Raw genomic sequence first — 16053 nt, 5'->3', positions numbered from 1 at the left:
GTCAGATTTCTGGTTTAGGCAGTTTACAAGCTTCATTGCTTATATCTCAAGTCATGGACATAGTAATTTTCCAAAAGCATCACTAATTGAAAACACCTTTTGGAAATAGTTTGCCTTTGGCTATTGAGCAGAAATGTTGGCAGGGGTTTGAATTGTCATCCCAGGGCTGTGGGGGAGAGGGAAGGAGCTGTGCGAACTAGTAGAGCTGGTGTAAGGCTGCAATTCAGGATAAAATTGGAGCGTCATTCGGCATCCATGCGATCCCTGCAGGTTGGAGCCAGTCAGGAGCCTGCTGCTTTGCGGCTTTTGTCACGTATAAGTGCAGGCTGACCTCTCTGTGTCTGCCAGTTGATGCTTAGTATTGAAATTTGAATTCATGTAAAAGTATACTGTGCTAGGAGCATGCTGTGTATCTGTGATTCATTCTGACAGCGCTAGGAACTCAAACTGATTTTTAGCACAGGGACTGAAGAATTAGGGCTTCTGCATTTGATTCCCACTTGCTCTGTGTTATTACCTTCTCTGTGCCTTGCTATCCATAGCTGACAAAATGGGGACAGCACTTTTGCTGCCCCTACACGTATTATGTGAGCGAGAGTTTGTGAAGTGCATTGGGATCACAGGCATAAGAACGGCACTTCTGGTGAGGGCAGGAGCCTACCCCAGCCCCTGCTCACACGGTGGCAGTGAGAGATGCTGTTGAGGTGGATGACTCAGTCCTGGCCACTTTCTGCTGTCCATCCCAGGATGTCATGTGCTCCAGAGGATCAAAGGGTGTGATGCTAACCTGAGTGGATTTCACCTCCTCCAATTCTAGGTGTCCCATATGTCTAGCCTAAATGAGGTGCAAGCTACTTCTGCCCTCAGTGGAGGGAGTGGGCTGCTCCTGGAAAGTGAGTCACTTCCTTTTCTTAACCATGCTTACATGGAGAGTCCTCTCAGCTGCAGAAAAGATCATTTTCCCTCTCCCCTGCCCTATTTCTGAGGCCATGCCATGACCCAGACAAGGAATTTGAGATGAGTCTTGAACAAGCCGACCCTAATCCTGCTCCCTTTGTGTTTGCCCATCCTCAGGATTTTAGGATGGTTTGCTCCTCCCTTCCTGAGAGCCCACGAAGCCCTTTGAGATGAAGCAGTGCTGCAGCAGGGAGCCAGGAAGAAATGCTCTAGGCTTGGCAAGGGCATCACGAGACTTGTCTGTACACCCACAGCCTCCGACTAGACACGAAGCTTTTAAGTAGCTAATGTTAGATGTGATGATTTTCTCTATTCACCTTCCACTGTGCACGTACATGTGCGGGTTGTGCTGCCAAGGTATTAATGATTCTTGAAGCAGAACGTGTGAGAAGAGGCAGATGTGGTGCATGGTGAATCACTGTGAGTACGCTACAGCCTTGGGATTGGTTAGTGATGCCTTTGTTTTCTGCTATATAAGCTCTCAGAGAATACCCTGAGAAAAAGTGGGATTGTCACCACTGTTTTGTTCATCTCTACATTTTAGCGTGATTTGGCATCGCATCATCAAAGTGTCAAGATGAACTCAGAAAAAAATAGAGGCAATGCATTTAACCTGAACACATCAAATAGTATCAGGTGCAGAAATCTCTATTTTTTGACCAAGAAATATAAGAAAAGTAAAAGTAAAACTTGAAGGGAAATGCTTCTGAATGTGTTGTTTAATTTGTATGAGTACTTGAAAAAAATACAGTATGGATAATACTTGAAGTCAGCCAAAATCTGACAAAATAATCACATGGACTTATTTAAAAATATATGCTAAAAATCCTATGCTCTTTCAGACCAAAGCATATGTGCTAGATAGCAGCTCTGTATAAAAGCTTTGCAGCTGAGATTTTAAATAGCTTTCCTGTACCATAAATGCTATCAGATGCTTAATTAAGACAACATGAGCAAGGAGCATGTATGCAGTAAATTATGGGGAGGTGTTCTGACATGCTTTATCTATGTAAAGATTTCTATTTTTATGTGAAGCTATTTAGAGATTATTGATTTCAAAATAGATTTGTAACTAAAGAAAGATGCATCGTATTTCAGTTGCTTGGAGTTGAAAATCTTGCCTGGCTGGCTGCCTGCTCTCTTAGATGTTTATTCCAGTGGCTTACAAGTGTATGGAGTGATTCTGTCCTTCTTATTTTTCTCTCTCTATTTGGCAGAAGGAATTTGTATTCAGGCCCAGGTCCCATGTCTCTTACCCATGCAGGTAGGCTGATTTTCATGCCTTCAAAGCCCATGAGGCTTTTTGCATGAGTAAGACTTTTGGGTGGGGAAGATCCTTTGCAATATCTTTTGTCAGTTGTTACTGTTGTGTTTCGGAGGGTTAAGCTGTTGTCACAGTGTCAGCGCAGCCTGCTAAACTCTAAGTGTACCTTTGAGTACGTGTAATAGAAAACTTCAGCATAAGATTTTTTTATTTTATACTGTGTGAACATTGAAAGGAAGATTTTAATAAATCAGGGCAAAGCTTGAAGATAGAGATAATACCTTTTATTAGAGCAACTTATGCAAGCTTGTGTGCCCAAGAGCTTTTCTATTTTTTCCAGCCATACCACTTGGTCTAATAAAAGACATTGCCTTTGTCTACAAACCTTGTCCTGCCTATGAACTCTGTTCATCACAGCTACAGCAAAATACAGCTGGATCATTAAAATAATTCAGGCCTTCCTTGCTTAATTATGGAAATTTTTGTGGTTTCCTCAAGTCTAAGCTTTTTGAATCCCAGCACACACAAAATGATGCTGTCTGTTTTCTTCTTCTGTAGAGCAGGGTTTCATCACATAGGAGTTCAAACTGCTTCACCGATTCCTCATTTTAGAAAGGATATTGTAAAGGTAGCCTGCTAAAATTCTTTTGCCATCTGGATTTTAGGGTATTTTGTGGGATATTACTGATGTATGCTATCAGATGCCTGGCATGGATGGCCGCTGGAAGCAGTCCTATCCTAGTACCCGAGTCAGCATATGATGTGGTGTGATGGTGATGGGAAGCAGATGAAATGGGAAGAAGAGGCTAGCAGAATGGAAAGCCTCTGGCTTTGGCTGTGGGGGTGAAACTTTGAATCTTGCTATGTGTCTGGCTAGGTAAGCACAGTGGTGTAGCCCCTCTAAATGGCAGGAAGCTTGGATGTGGACTTGTTTCAGCTGGAACACCTAGACCCAGAGCTGTCTAAGAGTCCTAAGACCAACCATGCAACAGTTTTTTCAGAACTATTTAACATACCCTTTAGAGGCCTTAAATGTGTATGTGTCTTGGATCTGGATTTGTAGTTCTAGGCTACTGGCTTTAAAATAGACCAAGGTGGTGATGATCTGGACCATCTTGAAATGTCCATGGGATAGATTGACACAACCTCGGAGGACACATCGTGTTCTGCCTTTTGCAGTCCTGGAGTCTTACCAGATCCCTCACTCTGATGCATGTCTCAGCTGCAGACCTGGAGTCTGTCACCCTTGCAAGGGACACTGCTCCTTTCCCAAGGACTGCAGCCCTTTGCTGCCGCTGAGGAGCCTTGCTGCAGGCAGTGCCCTGCCTTCAAAGTGGAATGGGAACAGGTTGATGCTTGAGGGCTGTTTAGTTCTGTGCCCTGTGCTGCCTTCTATCTGCCTTTGGGTACAGCTTAAATAGCTGGTAATTACTTCTAAGCCTTTGGTGGCTGGTGCTGGGGCTATTTTAGAAGCTGATTCTCCCTGCATGCCCTGTTGTGGAAGTTGCTGCTGTCTGGAATGGCCCATTGCCCTCTTGCTGTGGTGACCTCCTCTCCTGGGTGTGTTGTAGGGAATTCAGGGGGAGAGCTCTCAGCAATGGCATGCAGTCTCATGGGCTCCCTGCCAGGGCCTAAATTTGGTGACCTTTAGGATATGGCAGAAGATGCATTTGTAAACCTTGGTTATAGTAACTGGGAGACAAGCAGAGAATGCTGGAGGAGGAGGAACATATTTTTTACACACAAGCTGTTTGCTGTTTGTTTGATTTTTATGACCAGCAACTACTAGGTAAATAGACTAAGAAAGGCTGTGACAATTGCAACTGTTGCTCTTTAATAAAATTTAACATGAAAAAATTATATGGATTTCCTTGAGGAGAGTGAGCATGCGTGTGACACTGAGAGCACTGTGATTTCTAGTGCTAGTTTGGACACTTGCTCTGCTCTCTACTTTGCTAGAATGGTCTGGTTTCCCTTTTGTAAAAGGAGCACAGTCACATTTTAAAAGTGTATCATTGCTGTATCATTACCCATGTAGCTTGTGGGTGGTTGTGTTTCTTCTAAGGAAGAGCAAACAAGCCAAGGCCTGCAGTCCAGCAGTTGTGTGGGTTACACAAGAATGTGGTTTCATGTTATACTTAATTTGGTATCACTGTGGGATGCATCTCCCTCCCCGTTCCCCACACCGGCTCTAATGATAGTGTTGTTGAGCTGGGTTCAGCTGACCAGTGGAGAATTAGCCAGGTTTTGCTCACCTTTGGTTGCTTGGTTTTGATGGGTGAGGGCTTGGACTGGTGAGCTGAACTGACTCACAGTGGGGCTGTTTCATCACCCCAGCTGGTGCCAGGGAATGCAGTGGGACGTGGGTCTGGCTGGAGGAGCAGGCGAGCAGGATCGCCCCAGTGTGCTAATAACAAAATTGGGAAAGGTATCCCTGCTTCCTCACTGCAGGGCCTTCCTGATGAGGACTGTTGGTGGTTTAGTTGTGACAACCAGTACTTGAGAAGGGGTGCTGATGTTTGTGAAGATCTGCTGGTGAATATTTGTATCGCTCATGTTACAGGTTTGCTCTGTCTGAATGTGTCTGACCTACAGAGGACAAAGGATCATCTTTCTACTTTCCTTCCAATTGTTTCTGCTAATATAGCATCAGTTTGAAACTTTGTCTTTGCTTAGAGATCAAATGGCCAGGAACAAGGCTCTTTGGTTTTTTTCTGTGGTAAAAGTGGCAAGGTCAGTCCCAGTGGGATTTGTAGGGTTTACCCTGCTGAATTTATCTTTTGTATGAAAGATAGGTTTTCCATAAGCTACATCTAATGCATACTGGTAACTTTAGGGTGAAAAATTACCCCTTTTCGTCAATGAAAACAAGGTCTCTGTTTCTAAATGCATTTTCACCACAATGGGTAGGAATATCTTTGTAGTTCAACCATGTCGAAAACCCTTCCCAGGTCTCTGTTTTAACATTTCACAGAACAGCATCTTACTTGACCTGCAAACTCAGATCATTCCACCAGGTACTTTGCAAGACTTCCTGAGTGGCATTGCATCTCTTCATACCAGGAAACAGACAGCTTTCTGGTGAAACAAATCTTGAACTTAAGCAAGCTTATCTGCCTCTTTCAGAAATAAATAAGCATTTGAAGATGACAACCTCATGGAGCGACCGACTCCAGAATGCAGCAGATCTCCCTGCAAACATGGATGGGCATGCTCTGAAAAAGTACCGTCGGGAAGCCTATCACCGGTAAGTCGTCCACGTAACTCCAAACCTAAGCATAAACCCTACATTTCTTGGTTTTCTGCTTGTTGGTAAAACAGAAAGGTTGTTCCCACCTTCCTTGCAGAAGTGTTGGTAGAAGAGAGCTTAGAAGATGGCACAGTATTGGCCTGCAGGAATTTGCAAACAATTGAGTTGATATACATCTGCTAGAGTGAGTGAGAATATGCTTTCTTAATGCAGTTGAAATTGGATTTGGAGATAGAAGCTTTTAAGTCAATAAATACTCAGTGACAGAAGTTTTATAGTGTTTATTGGAGTGCACACTGGGAGAGCAGAGCTTTGGACACTGGAATGCACAAATACGAATAAGGAAGAAATCAAAATCAGAAATTGTTTGAGAATTACAGCTAATATGATTATTGTGTGACCACAAGAGCATCTAGGAGCACTAGGCAAGATCTCAGCCTTCTTTTTGGTGGTGGGTGTACCTAAAACCATCTTTGCTGTAAAAGAATTATAGTAATAAAGAAGATAGAGTACAGAATAAAAGGAATGTTATCACTTACTTTATGGTTTGGGAATCGCAGTGCAAGCACTAGATTGTTTTGACAAGATCACATTGGGTTGTTGGTTGAGGCAAGAATTTAGTCTTAGCACTCAAGGTTCCAAGCATAGACCATAAAAGATGGATGAAGTCTGTGTCCTTATCAGATGTCTGGACTGTTACAGAGTTAAAAACAGCAGCATCTAGTAATTGTCAGTATTCTGTTTGTGGGAGGTGTATCTTCAAAGTTTAGCTTGGTTAATTTGAGAAGTCATGCAGTGTGATGATCAGAGGATATTCAGCAGGAGCTGGAGAGATGTATCTCTGAAGTAGAAACAGAAGAAGAAGTCAAATTTCTCAACCTCGTGCTTAAATGCCACATTCCATTTGTGATTCACATTGGTGGTATTTCTGAGGAAGTGTTTTGAAAGTGTTAGATATCTTTTGATTCTCCAAATGGAATCTAATTTGAGAAAAATGCCTTGGTGCATCATATGATAGGCCAGGTTGTGCAAGCTGCAATGTCTAGTGCTAAGTAATGGATCTTGTGAAAGGTTTCCAAAGCTTTCCAATTTCCAATGGATATGTTTGGGCAACATGCCTTAAGTGGTGGCATTATTTGAATCTCTCTGTCAGCTGGTTTGTCAGATATGGAAGCGTTTAATGAATGTAACTATATATAGCATGTAAGAAGAGAGGGATTTTATACCATTCCCTGGCAAAAAATCTTCACCTTCTTGCAGTCATTGACAGGTTTACCTTTGTGCCATAATTTTACTTACAACTTCAGCTGTGTTACTCCTGATTCAGACTGATGTAAATGAAGTCAGAGTAATGCCTATATTTTTTTTCTAAATATTTTCTTAACATTTGTTATGGTCAGGCCTACAGTCTGCTAAGTGTTGTACAAGATCTAAAGGAAGCAGTACTTGTCTTTAAGAGCTCACACATTCAAGTCCTCATCATGTTTACCCTTACTCATGTAAGAAATCTTTACTTCCAGAAAGAATTTCCTTATGGAAGATGAGAGTGCACTCATATAAAGGAGGGTTTCCCACTAGGAGATGGGATCTGATAGTCCAAAGTTAGTCTGCGGTAAAGTCTAAGTACCCCTTTTTAGAATCTAGAAATGTCTTACTCAAAACATACTGAGAAGAAATGTTGCTAGCAGTTCAGATTTTCATGGAAAGCACAACGTTGGAAATACATTAAGGGGAGGCACATTTTTGTTTTGGAATTGCTATCCTCTTTCAAAGAGAGAGAATGAGAGAACCTGATGCCAAGACTGTAGTATAAATCTGTACTATTATTGGCTTTGGTGTACCAGTTTCATGGGAGTTATTTTGATAATCCAGTATTGTAAGAATCTGAAACAACCTCATTCCAGAAGCAGTGTTGTCAGATTTCTATTTCTAGTCTTTTTTGTGGCTGTAGTGTTAACAGATATGATGTTACTTTAAAAAGGGCAAGTAGGAACTGAAGTTATTTCCCCTTGGTGTTTGATATTATATTTTTTAATGTTTTATTAATGTTTCAGATGCAGAATATGTGTGCTGGTCACAGCCATGAGCATGTAAATTTGTTTCAATGAGGTCCAAGTATGCTCTGATTCTTGGATATTGCTGAAGCACTGTAAATTTTATGAAAAAGTTAAATAGAAAAGGCATTAGTTTTCTCTTTCTTCTTTTTCATTCTCTTTTTCTCTCAGTCTTTTTTTTTGTCTCTTTTTCTTCTTACTGCAGCAGCTAAAGAAAAAAATCTCAAAAACATTAATCTAAAGTGACTTAGAAACAAAACCAATAAGAACATTAAATTTAAAACGATTCCTTTTTTTTACCGTAAAGCTGGTCACAGTAATTTTATGGGCCCAGTCTGGAAGGCTAGAGGAACTTGGCAGCTGTGCCACATTTACAGATGAGCATAACTGGGAGTAGCTTTTGCTACCAGTGTTGGAAGCCCAGCTAGGCTCAAAGTCATTCATTGGGATTTTCCAAATGCTGCTAGTAATGCTTAGTTTTCTGAAGTGTGAAATTTAAAAAACTTGTTTCACTGTTTGTTTGCTTCATGCTTACTTAATTATCAGCGGAGATACCTAGCCCAATTGATTTAGCTTTCTGGTTCTAGTGAAGTACACTAGATTTGGTATGCTTGAATTGTAAATGTTGAAGCAGATAAAGTAAGAGGAAAAGTGTCCAAAAGCAAAATAGTTTACCTTAAAAAAAAAATGTTCTCATGGCCATGAAACTTTTAAAAAACTTTTAAAAAATTAGCTCTGAAGATGCCACTCTAATAGTCATATTTTACTGTGGTCATTCATACTTGGAATGTGTTTTTTCAGGTGTTGTGCTTCTTATTGTACCATAATTGATGGATGGATGTTCAACATATAATATTGTTGGCAGAAATCCCAGTTGAGACTGGTTTTACTGGTGTAGTGCATACTGACTCAGAGTATGATGGCTGTATCGTAATCATATCTGAATGTCAGAGGCAAGAATGTTCAAGTATTTATAGCTATAAAATCAGAAAAATCCATTGGAGAGGAGAAGTGGTGGGGTTTTATCTTCAGGGAATTTCTGACAGCTTTAACAAAGGCTTTTGGTTAGCTGGTGTTGCTGTCAACCACAGACCTTGTTATACAACAATGTTGGCGCCTGTTGGAGGTGAGGTCTGAAGATGAATTAATATACAAGCTACATGTTACTCATTCTCTAGCAGAGGTCACTGGTAAGAGGATACTGCATTACTGTGCTATTGGCAACATACATTTTAATTCGGAAATAAAAGGGATGTGTAGCTTTTGCTTAGTGTGTGTGTAGTTGTGAGGCCACCTCCCCTGTGTGCTGCTTGTTGACTTTTCCGGGTAGAGGATAATCACTAGATCATTTGTTCTGGAGGAGTACTGTCATTTAACGTGATTGTAATTAGGCAAGAACTAGATTGACTCTGAGCCACCAAATTGCCCTAGTGTCTATTTTTTAACTTGGAGTGAGCACTTCTAGGCACCCTCTGGATTATCTCACATAGCTCTTTAGCGTTTAAATAGCAACCACATCTAGTTAAAGCAAATAATGGAAAAAGTTGGTGTTCCATCCACTCTTGTTACTGACAGTTACCAAGATCCAGGAAACAGGTATTTGCACTTATATTTATTTATCTGTGGTTTTGGTTTAACAGGGCAGTAAGGCTGAAATGGCCTTTTTGTAAAACATACAGACCTTCAGATGCTTTTACAGAATAATTGAGAATAATTTCGCATGAGAGTAATTTGAGATTTCTCATCCTGGACGTGGGGTTTCTGTTGTTGTTTTAGTTGGGTTTTTTCTTGCTCTCTTGTTTACTGGCTAGCACAGGGCATGTGGCATCATGATTCCTAATCCTAATTCTCCTACTGACTGGTGATAAAGTATTGAACAAGTTATTTCACTGGTTTGTGCTTCAGTTTACTTTCAAAGCATCTTATGGTGGTGATATGAGTTAAGTGATTTTAGCTGTTGCTATACACTAAGATTCTGGATTAAAGAAATGGTATATACTTGAATAATGACACAGCAAAAGGATTGCCAGTCTGATGTTTTGATTTCATGGGTTAAAGATGTACTTTATCTCGTTCAAATTTGTAGACTCTGGGCTATTCACTGCTAATCTTGTTTCTTCACTTTATTGTTACTGGGTCATCAGGGATTGTAAACAGGTGGAAATGTTATATAAACAAGGCTGTGAGACTTGAAACTATTCATCTTTTTGGGTGGCTGTATATGAAGTCTCTTAAAGATTATCCATTCACTGAAGTGGCAAATAAGAAAACAATCATTACCAGTGTGAAAATGCTCTTTTCATCAGCCACATTCAGACAGGCAGTGTGTGGTATTTTCATGTCACTGTGGTAGCTCAGTCGGCTCTGCTGGCCGTGGTCTGTCTTCATGTGTCTGAGCAGCCTCTTTGGACTCTTGTGGTGACATGTGTGTAACAGAGGGCAGCATGTGGCTCTCTGCATTTCTTTTCCTTTAGTGCTTTAGTCATTGGAGGAGGGAGAGGGAGTGTTAAGTCTGCAGAATGGGTGAGCTTATGAGAAAGCACAACACTTGCCAAATTAATAATAAAGAAATTACATTGAAAATGTCCCATGATCCCTAGCTTTAATAGTTTCATGGAGCAGACGAGTGTTATTTTGGGATGGAATCCATATGTGAGCTTCTTGGCACTTTGCTGTTGCCTGGGAAGAAAACCCAAACAATGGAAACAGAAATGACCAAGGCTATCTCTTTCCATCTGATTCCTGCTGAATTTCAGAGGCAAGTGCTCATAGTTGTGTTGCTGGATACAGCCTCGTCAGACTTTGAAGTTCCAGTCATTATGGGATTTTCCAGTTTTATGTCACTATAATTGTGCAAGGACAGTTAGTCTTGTGAAATTGCAGGGCACTGTGTTGGAAATGTTACTAGAAGTGGACTGGAAATATTTATACCCCTTTTTTGTCTCCTGTTTGATACTGTTTCATCTTTCTGAAGTCATCTTGAGCCTGAACACTATCTCGAAATACAGTTATAAATATTCAGAATATTCTTCTTTCATTGAAAAAGGAATAAAATACAACTCTGAAAATCTAGCATTGTAAAAAATAAGACCAAAATGGTACGATAAATAATATATGGAATGGGCAATACCTGCCTAAAGAGGTGAGACTCAGCGAAAGAATTATTTCATTGGTTTAAAAAATTTAAAGCAGTTTATTTTTTGTCTTCTCTAAGACAGATACCAAAGTATCCAGCACCCGAAGACAAGACATTTTGATAACATGTTAGTATCTTCTTAAGGTTGCTCTCATAAGTTGTGCCAGATAAGTAAGGTCAGTGGGGGAGTTCACTGCTGTTGGTGGAAGCCACCTGTAACCAGAACTGTAATGTCATGTAGTGAGACAAGTCCCCAGGCAGACCACATCTGGGGACTAGTGAGTGATACTGCAAACATCAAGTTGTCATAACAGTAGTGGGATGCTTATTTCATTATTCATCTTCTTATAGAGGCCATGGGGAACTTGGGTGTGGGAGACTGTTAAAAGCTAGTCCATTTAGTTCTTTTTGTTTTTTTTTAACTCTTCTATCTTATTAGAGAATGGAAGTTGTCCATAAAGTGAAGATTAAGCAAAGTTCCTAAACTCTGAGTAAGCAGGAATCTGAGCCTTCTGCCTAGTTAGTCCCTGTTTTGTGGCTGGCTCGAGCCCAACTGTGCACCACAGTCTTTTTAAAACACACATGTAGGTCATGCTTAGCCAGCTCCACTGTATTTGCTGTTCCATGCAGCACTGTTGCAAGGTTCTTTGTATTATTTGATTTCCAGTGAAGCATACTGCCCTGACAAAAAAATACTAATTGCAAGGTATTTCTAGACACATTTGGAAAATTATTATAAAGTGCTCTGTTCCAGACACGTTGCCTGGTATTCATTTTCATTTTCTTGCTATGAGGAATTATGAGCCATGTGCCAAGTTTCTCCTCAATTGTAAAGTTCTGTGCATTTTGTTTATTTTGTTGGTCAAACTACAAGACTATTATACATGCAAATTTCATACAGGGCACAGAATTCTTTTGAGATTTTGCACAAATAAAATAAAAGCATTTCTCCCTCTCTGCGTTTGCTCCTCTCCAGTGTTACTTGAGTAGAGTTGGGATTTAGGTTCTTGCTTCAGAATTTATTGACAAGAACAGTAACAAAACCAAGATCAGTTCTCTTGTAAAAATATAAAGGACTGTGAATTGCAGTGTTGGGGATATCAGGGCTCTGTGACTGCACTAATGCATGCTCAGCAGTTCCTTCTTCCTTGTAATACCACATATTTTTCTCTTACCCAGCACAATTCGTAGAGCTCAAAAAGAAAATAAATACTTCTGCTGTGGCCAAGCTACAGGGTTTAATCTTTGAGGAAGAACTCATTAGGGAGGAAACATGCTTAAGGTTTCCCTAAAACAGCTCTTCAAGTCCATTTTTCTAAAGGTGTGGATCTGTACCAGGCTAAGCCACCCCAAATCCAGACACTGCTCCTCCAGTCCCAGCTGTGCTGTGTGCTAGCTCAGGGAGCCCATGGAACTGGAATATGGTCCCTAAATCGCCTTCCCCACAAGCTCCACACCTTGGGTTGCTCCAGCCACACCACACAGGGAGTGCAAAACGTGGGAGACTCACAGGAATATTCCTCAAAGCGGAAATACAAAGCTTGGGTTTTCATCAGGAGGAAAGGATGAAGGCAAGAGAAAGGCAGTGTCCTATTTAAGGAGGTGCTTGGGTGCAGACATTTGTGGAGCTGGGTTTAGGCAAGACCCACCTCTGCCTCTCAGCACAAGGAATGCAGAGAGTGTTCTCATGCTGTGCTTGCAATTTGTTTTGTCTTACTGCGCAGAGCTGTTAAATTTTTAGACCAGCTTAATTTTTAACTCCAGTACTCCTAGTTAAAGTGACTATTTTCTGAATGGAAAAAAATAAACTCAGAAAAAGTGTGACTTTTTCTCATTCTGGCAAGTGGAAAAATTATTCTAGATTGAAACTTCCTCGCCTATAAATGTTGGATCATTTTAGTTTTCCTCTTATTCTGACATCATCTCTACTGTTTGTTATCTGGAAGCTTCTTTGATTTTTATTTTTCTAGACGAGCTGTAAAAAATTTATCTTTTCCTTTCAAGACTAGAGGATCTTTTCTCTCAGGTGATTGGGGTCCTCATGTTGTTTTTGCTTTATAGTCATTAAAAGCAACTCTTGTCATTTCTCTATATCACGTCTTCCAAGGAGACATTACATTTTTGTAGCCAACAGACACAATGTCAGGTTGGATGGGGTTCTGAGTAACCTGATCTGGTGAAAAGTGTCCCTGCCCCATGGCAAGGGGGTTGGAATGTGATGATCTTTAAGATCCCTTCCAACTCAAATCATTCTGTGATTCTGTGATTTGACCAGTATTTTTGTCATCAGGGTGAGTGTACCTTCAGTTAGGATTCAAGAACAGCTTTGGAACGGGCTAAGTCTGCACCTTCTGGGAAGCACCTGGCTCTTCCTAGAAACTGTCCTGGTTATTTAATCTCAACTTTTTATTTTCAGTTTCTAGGATGCTGCAGATATTTACTACTTTGAGTAAAGCTCCTGAATTAAGCTGGGTAGTTTATGGGAGTAAATATTTGTAAGCACCTTCTTAGTCCCTTGTGTCTGGGGGAGCACTATGCATGAGAGGTGTCTTTATCAGGATTTAGAGGTGAGGTCCTGAGTACCTACAAAATACCCCAATATTTGTTTGGGCCTTCACAAGAGAAGTGAAATAGGTTCAATTTTTTTTTGCCACTGTTTAGTCTGCTGTTTAATCTTCCAAGGTGTATGCAAGTTTAAATTGATTAAAGTGTTCTCATTTCCTGTCCTGAACAAGTTGTGTAATAGCCTTCTTTAGCTTTTTTAAATATTTGCTGTGCTTCATTCCAGCACTGGTGGATGAAGTAATTACCGTGTCAGATCAGTCTGTAGGATGCCTTGAAATCTGCTGGGTCCTGAGCACTGTTGGGGCATGATTAGACCCTGCTATGCGCAGATTCTAGGTCATAGGCAATATTTACAAACTAATGGAGAAAGAGAGATCTTCGCCAGCTGTTACCAAGAGGGGGCTGGTATAGTAATTTTCGTGTTTCAGTTGTAAGACTTCTTTTGGACCACAAACATGCTAATAGATGTTGTTTGTTTCATTGTGTTCAGTAAACATTGCCAGATCTCCTGTATCAACTCCTGCTGGGATCAGTGTGTGCTGGTTTGGTTTTTTTTTTAGTCCCAGGGTTCAGTTTGTAAGTACTATAAAAACAAGCAATGAAAAAATGTCAGAGGCTTAGAGATCTTTCCACGGTTTTTGGTCAGTTCGGTGTCGTCATCATCTAAACATAGACAGGCTGGACTGGAAGAGATCTCTTGGGTCACAGCTCCCTTGTTTTTGCCTTTCACAGGCACTGCCGTATTACCCTTTTTATAAGCGCATTCAGCTCTGCCTTAGTACTTGTGGGTTTTGTCCTCATTTGGGAAACTCCTTAAATGTTGCAATTCTGGAATGTTCTTCTGAACTTCCTTAAATTTCCCTTCTTATTCCTGTCCTGATTAGACAGTCAGAAAACTGTGCTCCGGGGGTTAAGCCTAAAGGCAAGAGTAGAACTGGACTATGCAGGTTAGGCAAAAAATGTTGCTAGTGTCTCCCGGAGGAATGTTATTCCTTAAAGCTCTACACTCTCAGAAACAAGCTGCACAAACATGAGATCAGAAATTATGTGCTTGAATTAGCTAATAAATAATGCTTCCTGGCATCAGCAACAGCACGTAATCATCCTCATTATACAGTGTATGAGACTGTATTTAGTACTAAATAGCGTTCCACATTGGCCTCTTGTAAATCAGAGCTATCTCCGTGTTAAAAGATAAACATGGATTCAGACTGCAGATTCGGATCATTTGCTCCACCTACTCAAAAGACAGCTATTTCAGGAGAGAATTTGAGTGAATTATGAGTCCATCTCATATTTCCAAAAGTCATTTCTTTACCAGTTTCCAGTTTTTATCCCATCACTTTGTCTTGTTTAGGTAATACATAAATCTATCAGAAAAGAGCGTCATCTATAACCTCCGAGGCCCCTTAGTGACAAGCCCCATTGTCAAAGGCAGGCACTTTGCCAGGAAACAGTGACTCCCAGAGAGAGTGTGCAAGGTTAGGGGGAAAGTATACTATTGCCAGAGTAACTGTATTCCAAGTGGATTTGTGTGGAACAACAACGATATCCAGTGACTGGTTAAATTAGCCACAGATGTGTTTTCTAGAACACTGTCCAAGAAGATATACAGTGCTTTAGGGCTTGGTTCAGACATAATGATCTTCTGAAGTCAAATCAGATCCAAGCAAAATTGCATCGGTACCAGGGAAGCTTTAAAGGAATTCTGTAATATGATTCAGACAAGTAGATGAATCAGACTGCTGCGAACTAAGCAAGGAGCACATCAGTGAGAGATGAGGTAAGAGGACTCGCATACAAGTGTGATAGTTTGATGTTGGCAGTTTGCTGTTAAAATCTGAGCTGTGGATTGACAGGGCAGTGAAACGGGCATGTTATGCCGGCCACCTGCCTGGAACGTGCGTGCAGAGGAGAATCTCCCAGTGGCTTTTTTCAGCCTTTCAAAATGTACGGGTGCTTGGCTGTGCACTTGCCGTCTCCATTGCTGTCTCGCTGTCCCTGTGCCACTCCTCCTACCCGGCAGGGCTGCCGATTGCGGATTTTAAGAGGATAATGACTCCGCTGAGGGCAACGCACTTATTAAATATTTGGAGAATTTTCACTTACTGAAATCAGAGTACAAGTGAAGGCTCTGGGACTTTTCTCATACAGAAGAATTTTGTCTTGGCATCACAGCTCAAGCAGTACATGGGATTTCTGTCCGAGATGGGTGTTGAAAAGCTCAGCTTTCCTCCCACAGATGAGTTCTGACTCTCATTCTTAAAGTTCAGATAAGACAGACAGTGGAGAGAAGTCCTGTTGAATTACAGATCTGCTATATGGTTTAAAGTTCTAGGGAAACATAAGCAGCTTAGTTACTCTTGTAGTTGGAACAGGAATCAAGGAAAGCTTTTGTTGTGTTCTCTGACCTATTTCTTTACCATCTTATGTACTTGAACTAAATTGAGTATGATGTATTAAAATGTTGTTATTTAAAAGGTCCTGGAAGTATCCAGCTTAGATTCTCATTGCAGTAAGCATTAATAGTAGAAGTAGAATTTACAAAATAGCAGTTTTGTAGATGAGTTGCAGAGGAGTTATAAATAAAAAGAAAAATTTTCACAATAGAAATGGCATATTCTTATGTATGAAAATTTTTCTTATTTGCTCTTTTTCAGAACTTTATTGAATGTTTTTATTGTTTATTTATTTATTTATTTATGGTTTTAATGCTGTTGGTGTAAATGTGGAAACAGATATGTTTAGATGTGCTTTGAGTTTCCAGATGTAGTTCCAAAGAGGATTCAAATGTAAATTTATTCACAGAAATATTATTTTATGTTAT

At 40.5% G+C, this 16053-nt stretch overlaps 1 protein-coding gene across 2 annotated transcripts in view; it reads left to right on the top strand.

The window, feature by feature from the left end:
- The window catches only part of NT5C2 (5'-nucleotidase, cytosolic II), a 60989-nt gene that overhangs the window by 13828 nt on the left and 31108 nt on the right, over positions 1–16053 (top strand). The window contains exon 2 of one of the 2 annotated variants that reach the window (XM_027647903.1): positions 5348–5468. In XM_027647903.1, the coding sequence (XP_027503704.1) occupies positions 5368–5468 (101 nt within the window). In that variant the 5' untranslated portion in view covers positions 5348–5367. Of the gene's footprint in view, positions 1–5347; positions 5469–9024; positions 9122–16053 lie in introns of those variants that run through there. The other variant, XM_027647904.1, reaches the window with a different exon arrangement.

The sequence above is a fragment of the Corapipo altera genome, unplaced genomic scaffold (assembly GCF_003945725.1).
Source record: "Corapipo altera isolate COAL_440 unplaced genomic scaffold, ASM394572v1 56, whole genome shotgun sequence".
Classification (NCBI taxonomy): Eukaryota; Metazoa; Chordata; class Aves; order Passeriformes; family Pipridae; genus Corapipo; species Corapipo altera.
This window is presented reverse-complemented; position numbering and strand designations above follow the sequence as displayed.